The sequence below is a fragment of the Anolis carolinensis genome, chromosome 1, assembly GCF_035594765.1.
Source record: "Anolis carolinensis isolate JA03-04 chromosome 1, rAnoCar3.1.pri, whole genome shotgun sequence".
NCBI classification, from domain to species: domain Eukaryota; kingdom Metazoa; phylum Chordata; class Lepidosauria; order Squamata; family Dactyloidae; genus Anolis; species Anolis carolinensis.
Genome location: NC_085841.1, coordinates 269,442,182 through 269,461,108, shown reverse-complemented (window position 1 = coordinate 269,461,108; position 18,927 = coordinate 269,442,182). Strand labels below are relative to the sequence as shown.

General features: G+C 38.1%; 1 protein-coding gene across 3 annotated transcripts in view; it reads right to left on the bottom strand.

The window, feature by feature from the left end:
- Window positions 1–2,217: 2,217 nt before the first annotated feature.
- The window catches only part of hps5 (HPS5 biogenesis of lysosomal organelles complex 2 subunit 2), a 32,724-nt gene continuing 16,014 nt past the window's right edge, over window positions 2,218–18,927 (bottom strand). For all 3 annotated transcript variants that reach the window (XM_008107580.3, XM_016993208.2, XM_008107587.3), the window contains exons 13-23: window positions 18,112–18,235; window positions 14,739–14,888; window positions 14,547–14,618; window positions 13,444–14,087; window positions 12,575–12,695; window positions 12,028–12,183; window positions 11,099–11,218; window positions 8,418–8,531; window positions 5,540–5,646; window positions 4,793–5,078; window positions 2,218–4,255 (exon numbers count right to left, since the gene is read on the bottom strand). In XM_008107580.3, coding sequence (XP_008105787.1) covers window positions 4,195–4,255; window positions 4,793–5,078; window positions 5,540–5,646; window positions 8,418–8,531; window positions 11,099–11,218; window positions 12,028–12,183; window positions 12,575–12,695; window positions 13,444–14,087; window positions 14,547–14,618; window positions 14,739–14,888; window positions 18,112–18,235 — 1,955 coding nt within the window. In that variant the 3' untranslated portion in view covers window positions 2,218–4,194. The remainder of the gene's footprint in view (window positions 4,256–4,792; window positions 5,079–5,539; window positions 5,647–8,417; window positions 8,532–11,098; window positions 11,219–12,027; window positions 12,184–12,574; window positions 12,696–13,443; window positions 14,088–14,546; window positions 14,619–14,738; window positions 14,889–18,111; window positions 18,236–18,927) is intronic.

Below are 18,927 nucleotides of genomic sequence, written 5' to 3'. Positions count from 1 at the left end.
ATATTATTCCCTCACAAAGGAGTATTAACAGACTTTTCAAACCTTGGAGACCTCTTCCCAGAGGCTCCAAACTCACTCTATCCCTTTAGATGCCCACTACAGTTCTTAGCACTTCTCCCTGAAAGCTAATCCCTTTTCCCTCCAAGAGGTTTCTCTCAATCAGTTCCCAAAACCTTCCTTTCTTCTTAAAATTCACTATCGCTACAAACTCCAAGGGCCCCTGGTGGCAGAGTGTGTTAAAGCGCTGAGCTGCTGAACTTGCGGACCAAAAGGTCCCAGGTTCAAATCCCGGGAGCGGAATGAACGCCCGCTGTTAGCCCCAGCTCCTGCCAACCTAGCAGTTCAAAAACATGCAAATGTGAGTAGATCAATAGGTACCGCTCTGGCGGGAAGGTAACGGCACTCCATAGAGTCATGGCGGCCACATGACCTTGGAGGTGTCTATGGACAACGCTGGCTCTTCGGCTTAGAAATGGAGATGAGCACCAACCCACAGAGTCGGTCACGAGTGGACTTAACGTCAGGGGAAACCTTTACCTTTTTTAACAAACTCCAAACCCTGTCTCTGACTGAATAGCTCCAACTGACTCTTTGGCTCCGCCCACCTTCAGTTGCTAAGCAACTCCAATTTTACCAGCTAATCAGGCTGCATTTCTTCACATAAAGCTGCCTGATGACTCCACCCCCTTCTTGGCATGGCTTTTCCATGCAAGGCCCTGAACTGCCCTATACACTAACCCTGCAAGGCAGGCTAGCCCGTTACACCATGGCTCTGTGCTACATAATCATGGGAGTTGTCGTTTGGCGAGGCACCAGCACTCTTTGGCAGAGAAGGCTAAAAGCCTTGTAAAATTACCACTCCCATTTTTGTGTGTGTCAGGAGCGACTTGAGAAACTGCAAGTCGCTTCTGGTGTGAGAGAATTTGCTCCTGCAAGGAGGTTGCCCAGGGGATGCCTGGATATTTTGATGTTTTACCATCCTTGTGGGAGGCTTCTCTCACATCCCCACATGGGGAGCTGGAGCTGACAGAGGGAGCTCATCCATGCTCTCCCCAGATTCAAATTGGCAACCTTGAGGTCAGCAACCCAACCTTCAAGTCAGCAGTCTTGCCTGCACAAGGGTTTAACCCATTGCGCCATTGGGGGTTCCTTACAACTCCCATACAGGGAGTGTACTACTCCCTTGTTAAGCCAGCTGCACTGGCTGCTGATATGCTACCGAGCCCAAGTGCTGGTTTTGACCTATAAAGCCCTAAATGGTTCTGGCCCATCTTACCTTTCCGAACGTATCTCCTCCTATGAGCCATCAAGAGCCCTTAGATCATCTGGAGAGGCCCTTCTCTCGGTCACACCTGCCTTGCAAGCACGGCTAGTGGGAACGAGGGACAGGGCCTTCTCGGTGGTGGCTCCTTGGTTGTGGAACACCCTCCCCAGCAACATTTGGCAGGCCCCATCTCTCCTAGGCTTTAGAAAAACCCTAAAGACATGGTTATGAGCACAAGCATTTAATGAATAAGTACAATGATTTCACATGGTCTGAACCAAGATTTACGTATGAGGATCTTGGATGTATATATGTCTTTAAATTTTGTATAATGTGTTTTTAATTGTATTGCTATTTGATTTGTATGAGCTGTTGTTTTTAGTGTATTGTTCTGGGCACTGAATTTTTGCCAGTTTATGTAAGCCGCCTTGAGTCCCCTCGGGTGAGAAAGGCGGGGTAAAAATGCTGTAAATAAATAAATAATTCCATAGCATTAAACCATGGCAACGAAAGTGGTGTCAAGCAGTATTCATTTATATAGTGTCGATGCACCCCTACTTGCACTTACAGTCAGCCCTCCATATCCATGAATTCTGCATCCACAGGTATAGGGTGCATCTACACTGCAGAATGAATGCTGCTTGAACTGCCATAGCTCAATGCTATGGGATCATGGGGGTTGTAGTTTGGTAAGGCACTAGCGTTCAGGCAAAGGTTAAAGACTTTGTAAAACTTGCATGGGTTCATTGCATTGAGCCAAGGCAGTTAGAGTGGTATCAAACTACATTAATTCTACAGTAAAGATGGGCCCCTAACCATCCACAGTATTCATGAAAAATATTGGTAAATTTGTTTTTTTAAAAAAAACATTTATTTTCATCATGCAAATATACTTTCTGGTGGCCAACTTGTTTCTCTATCACACCATATTATTTTAAAGACCAAACAAGTGATATAGTAATATATATTAACTTTATTTAATGTCAGGTTAGTGAAAACCATAACCAAAGCTGTTTAGTTACAAGCAATCTTTTAAAGCTGCTGTTAATATGAACAGGTGTTTACAAAAGAATAGTATTTGCGCAGAAATCAATTAAAATAAGATGTAGCAAAATACAAAAAAAAATCATAGTTGTTCCACATCATGTTGACAACATTTTGCATCATATCCTGTTTGAAAAGTACTATTTCATGAGCTCACTTTGTGCATCTGTATTAGCCTTAAAACTGTAAGACCTTCTCTCAAAACATATGTGAGGTAGTAAATAATCATTTACACAATAGAGCTCAAATTCAGGGAACCATGTGAAGTAAGTTTTACAAACAGCAGGATTTCTAAGCTCTTTTTCTGGATATTGCCTCCAGAATGCCAACATCAAGCATGGGATTAACAAAAATATAGAAAGGTGCTGTGGAAAAAAGTATATAACAAATATAGATTTTTTTTATTATTGCTTTTAAAAGCAAGACTGCAAAAAGAAGGCAATTATTTCAATGCTTTGCAAAGCATGAACAATTAGAACTCTCAAGTATCTTTTATAATAAAGCAGTAGACCTGAGGATACAAGAAATTGTGCTATTCCAGATTTTAACAAAAAGAAGGAACAGGAGACTAATAGCAATCTGGAGCCTTTTCCCATTCCTAATTATTAGGCTTTAGCAATCATTAATTCATGAAAACTGCATAGTTACATCTCAAATTTCCAGTAAGTGGAGCTAGAAATACATTTTTGCTACTTAGCATCAACCTTAAGCAATATAAGGGTGGGGTGGGGGAAAGGCAAAGCAAAAGTATTTCGTTATTTCCAGTTCTATGGCTGCAAACAATCCTATGCCATTTTAGAGTGCAATCCTTTGCATGCATAGACTGGGCATCAGAACCATTGAACAGTGGAGTTAACTCTGGAGTAAGCATGCATAGAATAAAATTGTCATTTCAGCAGGACAAAGAAGACATAGTGCAAAAGATCCCACATTCCCAACCACACTAAATGCTTAGAATGTTCTCTAGTAGATTGTTTATGTAATGTAGCCTGCCATAACATACAAGAATTGTGTCAATCCTATAAAATGCTAAGAGATTCATTCCTAATATATGCATGTGCTGCCTCTATATTTAACTACTGATGTCTCTTGATAAGAACTTCAAAGTCTGAAGTGCTTTGAGTCTCTAAAGTACTGTGTGTACATCTGCCCATCTGTGGGTGTATTTGAATGCAAAATATTAGATATTTAACATCCTTTCATTCTTAACTGAACAGTGCATCAAATCAACAACTATTATAACCAGTCTTCAATTTAATTAAAAAATACACAGCCCTTTTCAGTCTATGTAAAAGTAAATGTAAAGGCTTATGCAGCCACATATATTCAATTTTACATATAATAAAAGGTAATTTGCTAGGAAGATGGCAGAAGTTTTCAGCTTTTTGATTAGCATCATAATTTTAAATGTACGTTTTCAAAATGAGCAACCTCTTTTCCTACCTAAAACATCCCAGTGAATAATTCAAACAATAATAGCCCAAACTGCTTGCCATATACCCTTACTGCAGTATCATCTAACCTTTAATAATATATGTAAAATTCAATGGTGTCCATTTGCATACTTCTGCACTGCCCCAAAATCTACTTTTGAGTTTCCCAGCTCTAAACAACTTATTTGAAGGGTGCAAGAGGGGAGAACAGTTTCCCCCGTCAGGTTTCCTTGATAGCACTGGTTTAATCCATGGGAGAGCAGCACTGCATGCCAATGGTTTCCTCATATATATCTTAAAAATAGATATCCAGTAAAAGGATTTGTTGCCTTCACTCTTGCCAAGTCTGACACAATTCACATTTTCCTAGACAGGAAGGACCTTTCTTGGGAATGGTACCATACAAGAAGAACCAATTTTTTTCTTATTGTCAAAGTATTCAAGAACCACGTGCTACGCTTGTTGAGACCATAAGAATCGGTCACATCTTTCCAGCATGGACTGAATTAGGACTCTGCAACAGAAGTGCAGGAAAGAGGGATAAATAAAATGTTGTAAACATACAGAGGTTAAACTTTAATATCACATCATTTCATCAAGCTAATTGACTTGTACACATGACAAATTGATCTATCGTGCAGATTATCACAGTATGAACATTTTATTGGTTCAATCAATGTGTACCTGTCTGCTCATTTAATGCAGTGAATTGGGAGGAACAGCTGCCCCACACAGTAAGAGTTATCCATCCCACTGAGGTGAAGTAATTGTCTCCCTCTGCTGCTTACAAGGATCTCTGCTTCATCCTGATTTCCAACCACAATTACAATGAACTATGACTTGTGCAAATTCGTTTACCAAATTCAAATGAAATGAGGATATATGGTTAGTATCAACTGTAATTAGAAGCTAAGGGGAAGGAGTGTGCAACCTGGTTGTGCACATTAAATCTTGTCTTAATACTGAAGTGTTCCAGAGGCAATGTGTTCCTTTTAGTTATGCTAGTATTTACAGTTTAACAACATCTGTAAAGTCATTTGACAACACTTACCTTTGCCTTTTTTCAGCAATTCTTAATATCTCACAGACCCTGGCAAATCTTTCGGATAATTTATCCATCAGGCCACATTCTTGCAACAGCTGCAAAGCACAATCTGGGCCAACTACTCTGGCCAACAGGAGAGAGACATTTTCAACAGTAACAGAATTTGACCAATCTGGAGTGCTGTGGTTAAAAGTGTCACCATTTTGCATAATAGGCTGAAAATTACTACTTTGGTGACTCTTTATAAGGCAAAGAAGGAACTTCCATTCTTCCACTGTTTCTGGAATTGCCCCTAAATATAGGAGAAAATTATAAACTTATAACTTTGAAAACATCTTATACGTTGAGAAGTCTTATACTATCAATTTCAAGTAACCACATTTATATGTTCCATTAAAGTTCCTCCTAGAAATAAATACCTGAATGAACATGTTCAAATTCTAACAGAAATAATACATATGATTGTGTGTAGTAGTCAAGTACAATACAAGGTAATGTTACAGAAAATGATTGCCAGGCATATAAAAATTATTTTTTGATATTTATCTACTACCAGAAATGTCATTTGAGTGATTACTGTTATCAAACATAAATGTCTAGATTATATTTCTCTACATTATATTATTGTAAGGTTTTCTTTATGCTGAATTATTTTGTTCTGATGCAATTAAAGATTTTCAAGAATAGATGACAAAACTAGGTTTTCTTTAAAATGTGGCAATCTATTTAAGAATAAAATCAAGTTATACTAACCATTTTCTCTATCCAACAAATTCATATCATCCAAATGAACAATATTAGCAAGTGCCTCAGTTCTTCTATTCAGTTCCAAACAGAGAGAGAGATATCCAGACCAGAAGCTGTAACAAGATTATGGAGATTATGAAGCGCTAAATGGTTCCAGCCCAGCTTATTTGTCCGAATGTATCTCCTGCTATGACCCACCAGTTTAAGATCTTCAGGGGAGGCCCTGTTCTCGATCCCACAAGCCGCGCAAGTGCAGCTGGTGGGAACAAGAGACAGGGCCTTTTCAGTGGTGCCCCCCCCCCCCCCGGTCTATGGAACGCTCTCCCTAATGAAATCAGGCAGACTCCATCTCTCTTGTCTTTTCGCAAAAAAATGAAAACTTGGCTATGGGATCAGGCTTTTGAGCGATAGATACAGCATCAACTACAACGAACTCTTGATAAAGTGACAGACCTGGATTGTGACTCGGAATGTGCCTCTGAATGTATATTTATACGGATGTTTTAACTTAATTAATTTTAATTATTATTGTTGAATTTAATTGTAATTGTTTTTATGCACTTGTTTTATACTTGGTTGTAACCGCCCTGAGTCCCCCCCAGGAGGTAAGAAGGGCGAGATAGAAATGTTGTAATAAATAAAATAAATAAGATAAGATAAAGATTTCCACAAATAAAAGTGAACATTTAAACATATTTTGAGTAATTATCGCTTTGTTCATATTTCAGGATACCAGAAATTTAAATAAGAAATGAAAACACTTCCTCTTCCATTCCTCTTCCACACATTCAGAAATTAGATCACAGTAACATGCCATATTATATACTGCCAAATGCAGAGGACCAAAGCACAATAATGGCATGTACTGTAACTAATTTCTGGTTCTCAAGTATGTTGCCAAACACTAAAGCATCTCCAATAACTTTTCTGAGGAAAATACAGAAAACTAAGAAGACAGGACACCCTTGTCTTCCTTTAACATATACCGTATTACATCACATAATACTGGGGGAAAGGGGATGTTTTTTCAGCTACAGGGTTTCAAGGCTGCCCACATGCTTGCCAGCAAGAACAACAAGGCCTCCCAGGGCTGCTGCCAACCAAGGGAGGGCCCATAGCTCTCAACTGCGCACATGTCTGCAAGAGAAAGCTGTAGGGCCTCTCTTGACTAGCGGCAGCCAAGGGAAGCCCTTTAGTTCTCACACCTTTGCCCACCTGCATGATCCTCAGAGCTATGGGGGCTTTCCTCAAGTAAGAAACCCCGTAGCTTCAAGGGGCAGGTGCACGGGTGGGGTGTGTGACTTCTGCGTGAGGAATCAGAGAATACCGAAACCGGGACCCCAAAAGAGGGGGGGGGGTGACTATTAAGTGATGAAATATCTTATGCACCATGTAGCTTCAACTCATCTGCAAAAAAAGGCAGCTGTTAAGTAACTCCCATGCACCCACCCAACATGGCCACTTCCTTGTTCATAGAGAGTAAGACAATATGTAAGGATGTGTCCAGCTATATTCCTGTAGCCGGATGCACTACAAGAACAAAACCTCCTGAGGACCCCTTGGAAATTCCATTTGCAATGCATCCAGATACAGAAAAAAACTGGGCATAACCTCATGCCAGCTCTTGGAAATAGTTTGGCGGGGCGGCTACATTGTTAACAAGTTTGTTTAGTGAGGTTGCTGTATGGTCCGAATAGAATTCTGAATATAATAAATGACAATAAAATGGGTTGTGTCTTAGGCCATTGTAATTTACTGAAAGGATACGACTCATTTATATCTTATTTCATCAGAATTTTAATAAAATGTGTAAGGAATTAAAAGCCGCAGAACTAAGAAGTATTCTCATCAATAAATATTTGCCTCATAATCTGTTGGCTTGTGTATATTATGTATTTTCAAACATATGTATATTTGCCTGCTATTAGCCTTCAAAATATTTCTCTAAGTTTGATTTTTAAAAATCTATATATATAAAAGAGTGATGGCATCAGGGCAGCGGACAAAACAACAAAACTACAGGCCCCCCAACCTCGAAATTTGACAACACAACCCATCATTCACGGCTCTAGGTTGATACAACAAAAAGAAAAGAAAAATAAAGTCCTAATTAGAGGGAGAGGAATAATAGTTTTTATCCAATTGCTGCCAGTTAGAAGGCTAAGCTCCGCCCACTTGGTCTCCTAGCAACCTACTCAGCCCAGGGGACAGGCACAGTTAGGCCTCACTTAGGCCTCTTCCACAGATTATCAGATTTTAACTGGATTATATGGCAGTGTAGACTCAAGGCCCTTCCACACAGCTATATAACCCATTTAGAATCTTATATTATCTGCTTTGAACTGGATTATCTTGACTCCACACTGCCATATAATCCACTTCAGTGTGCATACTAAACATAAAGACAACCATACAACAGACATTCAATACCACCACTATCTCAACAATTTCTCACCAACACCACCAGACAACACCACAGCAATGCGTGGCTGGGCACAGCTAGTACATTATAAATCTATGAAGCTCAGGTGCAACCTAGAGAATTCTGGCCCCAACTGAAACAAAATCATAGCTGAACACATAATTATACTGGTGATATGGGCAAAGCTGTGGAACTGAGGTGGAGAAAGTGGAGAAGTATGCTTTAAAAACAACACCAATTAGATTCAACACTATTCATTATTCCTGCAGAAAATGCAAAATCTCTGGAGCATATTAAATATTTACTCCACTGAGCAATCCATTGACACACAGTTCTACACATGCATAATACATATATTATGTAGCAGAAGTGTATGAACAGACTAGACTACTGCAAAGTGAAACAAACAAGTAAGCTTGTGCCTTTGCAGTAAAAACTTTGTAATAAAAACTGGTGCATTACCCATAACTTTTGCATATGTCAGACATCTTCTCTTTTGTTATAATATCAGCTGGGAGCTTAAGTAACAGTAAAATCAGTTGGTTATATCCCCAAGTAAATAAATGTGAACGCGGCCTGAAAAAATTCAAGTCAAAAGTTAGATAAATTAATTTTGCAAACCTTACTTTGAGAAAGTTTGATCAATAATACAGCTCTATTCTCATTCTAATACAAAACATCACTAAAAATATTAAGGTACAGTAGAGTCTCACTTATCCAACATAAACGGGCTGGCAGAACGTTGGATAAGCAAATATGTTGGATAATAAGGAGAGATTAAGGAGAAGCCTATTAAACATCAAATTAGGTTATGATTTTACAAATTGAGCACCAAAACATCATGTTATACAACAAATTTGACAGAAAAAGTAGTTCAATATGCAGTAATGCTATGTAGTAATTACTGTATTTACGAATTTAGCACTAAAATATCACGATGTATTGAAAACACTGACTAAAAAAATGCGTTGGATAATCCAGAACGTTGGATAAGCGAGTGTTGGATAAGTGAGACTCTACTGTAATTTCATATTGTAACATCTTAAATTAAGCAAAGGTTACACTGCTTCTTACCTATAATTATAGCTCTTTGGGTGGTGAAATGTGAACTCATACAAATAGGTTGCCTGTGCTGAACATCTTTTGGAATCTTTTAGAGCTATAGTAGAGTCTCACTTATCCAACACAAACGAGCCGGCAAAACGTTGAATAAGCGAAAAGGTTGGATAATAAGGATGGATTAAGGAAAAGCCTTTTAAATGTCAAATTACGTTATGATTTTACAAATTAAGCACCAAAAGACCATGTTTTACAACAAATCGACAGAAAAAGCAGTTCAATACCCGGTAATATTATGTAGTAATTACTGTATTTACGAATTTAGCACCAAAACATTGCAATGTATTGAAAACATTGACTACAAAAACATTGTCTACTAAAAGAGGAACTATGTTGGATAATCCAGAATGTTGAATAAGTGAAGGTTGGATAAGTGAGACTCTACTGTATTACATAAGCATTTTGACAGCAGCACTGCCCATTCCCCGGTGCAATTCCTCATAAAACCCTCAGGGCCCTTCCACACAACCACATAACCCAGAATATAAGGCAGGAAAATCCCATATCTGCTTTGAACTTGGTTATCTGAGTTCACACTGCCATATATCCCAGTTCAAAGCAGATAATGTGGGATTTTATTCAGCTGTATGAAAGGGGCCTCGGTTCCCTGGACAACGAAGCAGAGGCCAAGGAGAGGCTGGACACATCAGCAGGAGGAAGAGGGGGTTGTATAAGGTCACAAATGATCTCTCAAAGAAATACAGTTACAGGTAAGCAACCTGTCCTTTTTCATTGTTTCTGTGACTCATGCAAATAGGAGGCTACCAAGCCACTAATCACAGGAGGGAATGCCATGCAACAGAAGAAAAGAGCAAAGCCTCCCAAATACAGCCTTTGCTGTATTTGTATCCAGCCTGTAATGAGAGATAAATGTCTGTGACTGAAACCAGATAGCGTTGCAGAGGGACCCTTTAAAAAAACAATGTCACAATTGTTCTAGTGGAGTGACCACTCGCTTGGGCAGGAGGATGTTTCTTTGCATGTTTCTAGGCCAAATAAATAGTTCCTGCAACTCATTTAGACACATATTGCAGTGAGACAAGAAGTCCTTTCTTGGTAGAACAACAAAGTATCTGAGTCTTCCTAAAGGAAACTGAACAATCAAAGTAAAGGCCAAAGCCTGATGTCTATTCTTAGTCACAATTACCCTCAACACCTGATAATGTGTGTATTGCACTTTGCATTTTGTGCTCTTTTGCCCACTGCAATGGTTTTGTGTCAATATGTGAAGGATTCCAAACAAAAAGAACAAAAAATAGCAAGCATAAAAAGATGACGAGAGCCGAGAGTAGGCTTGGAACTCTTCAAGTCAGTATTTAGAAGAGCAACTATAGGATCACATCTTGCTGCCAAAAATGCAGTCTCAAGCCATTACTAATGTAGAGTCCCAGTAGGCAGAGTTACTCCACTTTAATGGTGCAGCAAGATTTTCACTGGTTCTCAAACTTCCTAGTGTAATAGGAAGGCACTAAGATGTGATTATGAGATCTGCATCAGATTCCATCACTGGGATAGCCACTAACAGTCTGCCTTTCTAGAAAAGCTTCAATAATAATAAAAGATTATTGAAAGTCTATTTCTTCAAACATGTAAAAAATTCAGTTGGCCTTTGAAAGTTAACAACAGGAACACTCTAATTTGATTGGTCCACTGCGTTACAATTATCATTAGTATTCTATTTTCATTTTTTAATACCGCGATGGAACTTTGATGAATAATGGTATAGAAATATTTCAAACAAATAGAAATGTTTGAAGTGTGCTTCCCAACCTGGACTATATAGTTAGAAGCCATTCAGCTTAGCTCCCAATTTGCGTTTAACATGAAGCCATTGGTGACTGTGAGTTTTGGTGAGTTTTTTCATTATTCAAAGAGAATGAAGAAGCAACAAAGGGGCTGCAAGAAGCTTGCATATATCCTAACTTTTTAAAACTCAGCTACTGCATAATTAAGAAATCCCTAATGGAAATCCCTCAGGAATAAGACTACAGTTAGAAAGAAACCTGGATAAGTGTAACTCCTACCGTGGATTTCCTTGGACATCCATTGTACTTGCTTTCTGTGGAGCATCGTGAGAAACTGCCAAACATAACCAATCTAATTGCAATGATTCAGGATATAGAAGAGATCTAAGGAAAGACAACCTAGAAAGACATTATGTCCTGTGGTTACAAATTTGAAATGTATGTGTAACACTAGAAAAAAGACAGATGTACAACATACAGCTGAGATTAGTTTTGGCTTACATCTTAAAACAGGGGACCTCAAACTTTTGAAGCAGAGGACCAGTCCATAATCCCTCAGACTGTTGAGGGGCTGAATTATCATTTGGGGGGAAAAACAAACAAATTCCTATGCACACTGCACATTTGTAGTGCAAAAAAAACACAACAATACAATATTTAAAAATAAGAACAATTTTAACCAATATAAACCTATCAGTATTTCAATGGGAAGTGTGGGCCTGCTTCTCGCCAATGAGATAGTCAAGTTAATTAGGATTGTTGTTGTTATGTGCCTTCAAGTCATTTCAGACTTTGAATGAGCCTAAGCCTAAAACTGAGAGTGGGGGCCAGGTAAATGACCTTGGAGGGCCGCATCCGGTCCGCGGGCCTTAGTTTGGGGACCCCTATCTTAAAATATAACATATCTGTACATAATTTAAGAAGAGCTGCCTATTATCTAACATAATTCAAATCAAAACAATTAGAAAACAAATGTTAGATGCCTTCCTATATATTTTTTATTACATACTTGTCAAATCACTATGTCACAAGCCTGATGAAGGCATTTTTTCTGATAATAGTTACTATTGCATTCAGTGCTTTCTGTGTCTTCTTCCTCCAAATGGTAAAATATAACATAACATTTAATTAGGAAGCCACAAACAAATCAACATTTTGCATCCTTCTCTTTATCTCCCTGCTCTAAAGTAAGAAAGCAAAATACATACCGTTTGTCTTCAGGCTTCGATTTGATTAAACTATCTACATATGCTAGAAAATGTTCAGGATTGTTTTTACAAATTTGCTTGATGTCTGATGGCAAAATAGAAGGATAGAACTTGATCAGAGGCCTCAGAGCAGTTTCTCCAAATTTTTCATAAAGCCTGTACAGAATAGCAGACAATACAGGAAATACAAACTCTCAGTTCTTCTCATACCAACTCAATTTGCAAACAGACATTTAAACTAAATTAATACTAATGTAACAGCAAGGTTTATCACAACAGCAGGGCTTTTCTGAATCTAAATCATAATATGTGACTTAAGACCCAGTGTGCCAGTGACCCAGTGTGCCAGTCATTCCTATGTATGCAACACATACAAGGATAACACACTTGGCAGCTCTGTGCCTAGAAAAGTAAAAAATGGATCCCCTTATAGATTCAGTTATGCATGTGCAAGGAGGAGGTGATATAGCAGTATTTTTCTAACTTATTTGAATAAAAAAAGAAAGATGATGCATTCAAAGAGATCAGAAGATATATATATATATACCTTTGGGCATGTGCTAGCAACACAGGAGCATCCCAGGGGCCCAGATCAACTAGCAATTTCAGTGTTTTAAACATATCTCCATTGTCCAGAGACATAGTGACTGGGCCTGACACAGTAAGTTCTGAAACCAAAAACTGCATGTCATAAACCATTGTATTTAAAAAGCAACATTAACGAGAAAAATGTTACATCAATTTTTAAAAGTAACAACAGATAAATTGAGAAATTCATTTCAGAATCAGATTGCATTAATCAATAAATAGAAGGCAATCTGTTTCAACAAATTAATATTTTAAATATATTTTATTGTTTTTTACTTATTTTATGCACTGAAATGAGATAAACTGTTTTAGCTGCACAATTATGATGACTGGGAGGAGGAACCGGATTTCAAATTCATACAAGATATCAGTTTTAATCTGCTTGAATAGACTAATAGGAAAAGCTTTTGATACAATGCTACAGATTTATTTATTTATCATCTATTTTGAAGAAAGTGTATGATAACATCTAGAAATCCAGTTGGTATCTAAGCATGCTATACTACTTGAACAGTTATATTTTCACCAAAGAACTGTGAATCTCGTAGATTAACACATTGGATTTCTATGTAAAAAGCTGCAAGTCACCACTGGTAACTACAATTTCAAAGATTCCCTGAACACTGACTACTAAAACGAATTCACATCTAGATTTTTCTCTCTATGAACATTACTGAATAACACATACTTTTATGTTTTATCTGTTTTTTAAGCATGCCCCATATTCTACAATGATTTATAGAAGCTTCTAAATATTCTCAATGAATTTTTCCTTCAAAAAACCTGTAACACTTATTTAATTTTAAAGACGCACACTGAATTACTTGCCTTTTAGTCCTTCCATATATGTTTCCCAGATTATGGGATGATCACTGTGACATGTTAAAATACAGTTTTTCAGCCTTTCCAAATCCAGAAGAAAAAAATAATCCTTTATGAACCTACAAGCCAATGCACAGGAAGCTTCCGGCTGCACACACTGTTCGTCATTTATTAGTGAACGCTCATATAGGTTTAATTCAAAAGATAGGGTTGTAAGCTCTACCAGATCCTTTTGAATGTTTTGTGCAATGAAACATGGTGGATGAATCTTAAAAGACTGGTTGAAAGCCATATCTGACCCAACAGTTTCTTTGCACAGTGTTTCATCAGACTGACTGATATTACTTGGCTTAGTATTTTCTTCCAAAGTATTTCCCTGATTTGTCAGTATCTGATTGCTTTCATAGTCTGTTCTTGAGAGCTGTTCCTTATCTACACATTCAATACAGTTATCCAGGTCCTTATCTCCTTCAAAAGTTTGCTTTTCTTCAGCTTGTAAAGGTATCACTCTGTGTATTTTAGATGAGCCATTATCTAAAATGGTAGATGTGTTGAATCCAAATGTTTCTTCTAAAACTGGAATCCAGTCTAGCAGAGCTGCCCTCAAGAAATTTGGTTGTAGTAAAACCAGTGGATCCTGGAGTCTGATTCTGTTACAAAATGAAAAGTTCAAGTTATAATTAGAAAAATGTCAGAACAAATGTACCAACAATGGGTAAGTGTGAGACTGAATTAATAATACATTTCTCCATAAATGTTCATCTTTAATACAACTGGCATTCAGGGCACAATAGTTTATTTCTTATGCAGGCTTTTTGGATATTCATGTAATGTTATTCATCTTGCTGTTGTGGAACTTCAAAACATGTACTTCTAGAAGACTGTAACACATAATTGCTTTCAGTAATATTCTGGGCAGAATCCTATCTACCAATGGCAAATCAATGCATGGAGGATTCCTACAGACTCCATAAGAATAAGAGGGTTGCTGAGTCTTCCACCACATATCTGTACACCACAAAAAAGACCTACTCTGTAGCACTGTGAATAGTGGGGAGAAGTTACTTAGGTGGACCAGATATCTTCAAAATATGTGAAGTCGTACTTACAGAGTCTTGACAGTGATTGCCCGCAAATCTTTAAGTAGTTCTTCTTCTGGTGGCTGATTCTGCAGTTCAACCCTTTAAAAACACCATGTTAGTTTTCTTAAGTAATGGGGATTACACAGATTATATTTCATGCCTCACATTCCTACTGTAAGGAAAGGGTCTTAGCACAAGCTAGAAGGAGCATATACTCACTCTTCATCCTGTGGCTGTTCAAGTATATTGCCAGTCACTTCTAGCAGTTGTTCTTCTTCATCTCTAAAGTCTTGTCTGGTTTTATCAGGAGTTACATGAGTACCAATCTTCTCAATCTTTTCTGTTGTTTTACGTACAAAACTAGAAACACTAAAAGTCAAATATAATAAGTGTATAATCACTAGCAAGGTTTGAATGCTACATTTGAGGCAGATAAAGGGCACTCTGTTGCAATTAAGCAGTTTTATTATGGCATGAACTTTTACACATAGAATTTGAGTACATGCAACAGACTGATACGTTTGTACACAAACATAATACGTAGAAAAGTATAAGCCATTATTATTTTGGTAAGTATAAGGAGGTATTTTAGAGTAAGAGCAGTATCAATTTTACAGCAAAACTGAAGAAAATATAAAAGTTCTATGGTTAAATGGTTCTGTACAATTTATAAGACAGCAGCTAGGTTTAAAGTATGTGTTTAGCAAAACGTTTACAGCATAAATTTGAAAGCTCAAATACTAGCAAGTTATGTGCCCACCATAACTACTAATAAGCAAAGCCCAAATCCTAAATGCATTACTTGACAGTACATCCAATCATCTCCAGTACAATTTCTTTCATATATCAAGTCTCTTGAGGTTATGTGGCTATGAAAGTAAATGAAATCAATAGCAACCAGTCATTCAAGATTAGATGCATTGCCTGTATACCTTTTAATTTCTGTTATCAACATATTAAATTCTTTAAAATTATAGTTAAGCAAACTATTTAAATAACTCTATGTATGAAATTGCTATGTCACAGTTATTGCCTAAATAAATACACATAAGCAGTGGTTACCAAGCCCTGGTCCTCCAGGTGTTTTAGACTTCAGCTCCCACAATTTCTAATAGCTGGTAAGCTGGCTGGGATTTCTGGAAGTCTAAAAGAACTGGAGGACCAAAGGTTGCAAACTACTGCCCAAAAGGTACCAAATCTGATCTGATATTTAAACTTAATCAGGGCCTGCCCTGATTACCGTGTTTCCCTGAAAATAAGACAGTGTCTTATATTAATTTTTGCTCCCAAAGATGCGCTAGGTCTTATTTTATGGGGATGTCTTGTTTTTCCAAGAAGAAGAATTCACATTTATTGTTGAACAAAAAATGAACATTATATACTGTAGTTGTCATCACAAACCAGCATAACCAAACAAACTGTGAATCTTATCAAGAATTTCTTGTTACTACCATTATTTCCATGTACAACAATCTATATTAAGTACATTTACCGATCCTGCATGCTCTGGTGTTCTGTTCAACGGGCATGCTTCCAAACACAAACTTTGCTAGGTCTTACTTTCGGGGGAGGCCTTATATTTAGCAATTCAGCAAAACCTCTACTAGGTCTTATTTTCCGGGGATGTCTTATTTTAGGGGAAACAGGGTAGTACTTGGATGAGAGACCGTCAATGAATACCAGGTGCTATATGCTACATTTCAAAGGAAATAACTGGTTAAAACACCTCAGAATATTTCTTGCCCAACAAACCCCTGTGAAACATCAATGAGGCTGCCATAAGTCAACAGGCAAACTGAGGAGGGTGGGGGGGGGGGGAGAGCCTTTTTGAATGCCTAGGTGACAAAACGGAAATGACAGCTAGAGGTGGCTGGCTTCTTAAGGCAGAACTCATTATTTTCTCTTTCCAGAATGACCTCTGATGTACCCATGGATCATATAAAAATCCATAATTTTGCCTTCCCGACAATCTGCCCTCAACTTATAGCTTATACACAAATATATACCATAAATCAAAAATCTAAATAACTCCTGACTCATATATATTCAAAGAAGAAACAGACATTACTTTTTCTAAAAGAAGCTGTTCTGACTTATTATCAAGCAGGAACAGAAAAGGAATGAAAATAGAATATGTGTGAACTCATGTGGAATTTGTTGACTGAAAGCCACAGACTGAAATTTCCATTATGACTCCCACTTTTCAGTTTTGAAATGCAGTGTCCCTAGTGGCCTCAAATGTAAGTAACTCTTGTGTGCAAAATCTACATTCTTTAAGTGCCATAGTCATGTTTCCTTAATGCTGAGGCATATTTATGTTTCCTCAATTTCTTGTCAAATGGGCAGGAATGAGTTAAAGCTGGATTGGACAACTGTCAGCAACTGAGGGCTTCATTGGCCACCTGTGGCATTTTGGAGCCCCCTCCTCCAGTCTTGCACCTTCCTGTTTTCTTTATTTATTCACCCTTCCTAAATTGACCCTAAATCTGGGATTCGATGTTGTAATGTGTGATGTCTCATGGGCCTTGTAGTCCCGTTCCTAGTACTATTGTGGCACACAAAGAGGAAAACATGGGATTTCCACCGGTTCAGCCAGAATCGGAGCCCCTGCACCTGGAGGATGTTTGCCCTCAAGAAGTCAGCCAAACAAGCCTTGGGCAGAATTCTCCCCCGTTTTCCCGGAGAGACAATTATAATAGAGATAGAGGAACTAGGGAGGCGAATCGCCGGAGTGCCAGAATCGCAGCCAAACAATTAGCTGATTAGGTTTGCTTCCCTTGGGAAATTCTAAGGAGTCATGCATCTGGACAGAGCTGGGTTTCACTTCTAGTTCTCCAGGGAAAGTGTTCTTCTGGCGGGAAACGAGACCCTATTTAGGTGTTTTGCCGCGAAGGAAATCTTGCGGAGTCAATTCGTCAGCTCGAGGAGTGAGATCGTGTGTGGACTCCAGTTCCTTGTTTCCCGGATCAAGTTCAAGCCTGCCTTGTTTCGCGTTTGCCACGGACCTTGTTCTTGCTTCTTGTTTTGCCTCGTATCAAGTCTTGTTTTGCCAAGAATCTAGTTTGTGCTCTAGCCTTGTTGTCAAGCTTCTATGGACTAAAAGACCTTGTCATCTCCCCACACTATTGCTTGGCAAAGTGTGTGTTTCGGTTTATGGATTATAACTTTGGACTCTAATATCACATATTGGACATCATTTTCCTGGACTATACTTAGCCTTTCCTGAAAGGTCTACTTCTGAACTATATTCTTCACTTGTTTTTATTGACTTTATATATTTCCTTAATAAAGATATTAGATAGATTCTGGTCTCTGCGCATGGTTATTGGTGCTCTGCAGCCTGGGTGCTGACATAATGTTAATAACATGCAGCATTAAAGAGAAGGTTAAAATCAGCTCCATCCAGATTTTGAAATTAGGCAAAACCTATCCTAGAGAAGACTACTTCTTCTCTCACCATTCTCTCATGCTAGCTTCAAAGAATCAAGGATGGTTTGAAAAACTGGGGAAGGATTAACACATTATGTGCAATGACTGGACAAGAAGAGGGAGAGGAAGATGTAATGGATAAGGAATTCACACATGACTTTACCTGTCCTTGACAGCCTGAAGAGAGACGAGAGGAGATGGGGAACGGAATGACAATGGAATACTGAATGGAAGAAAAGTCTCATTCCGATCAGTGTCGACCACCACAGAAGCATGAGACACGTTGTCTAACAAACAAAATTAAAAATGTTTAAAGTCATAAAATAAAATGGTTTGACAACAGGAATGACTGAATGCCATGCTCCCCATAATATGCCTCCTTGCCTCTTGCAAATCAAAACCACACAGCTGGAATTGCCAAAGACCATTCAGTCCTTATTGCCACTTTTTCCAAACCACACAAAAGAGGTAATGCATTCTGCACCCCATTGCTCCAATAATTTAAGAAGTTTAGGAAAATAATCAAATTTTTCAAGTTACCAGTATAACCTTTCAGTTTAGTTTCAGAATGCCTAACAAAAGACAATATAGATCCAGAACACACTGCTCATAAACTGAAAACATACCTATGTTTGAGGCTTAGACAGCAATCAGGTAAAGTACAGAATCTAAAAAGTCTGTCTGCTAGAATCCATGTTACACATCCAGATGCAATTTTGATTTAGTAGACAATTCAAAAACATAGACATAATAGTCTGGAATAAGAGTATGCAAAGAGACCTTGTAGCAGTTTAAGAGATTAACTGAGAGAACTAAGTTGGTAGCATAAACTTTTGCTGACAGCATCTACTTCTTCAGATGCAATCAATCAGAATAGTAATTCTTTTAATTACATGTGAGATACACTGAATAGCACACAAGGTAGCCACCCATAAAAAAAACTGCTGGTAACTGTTTCAAAACATATCCTGATGATGTA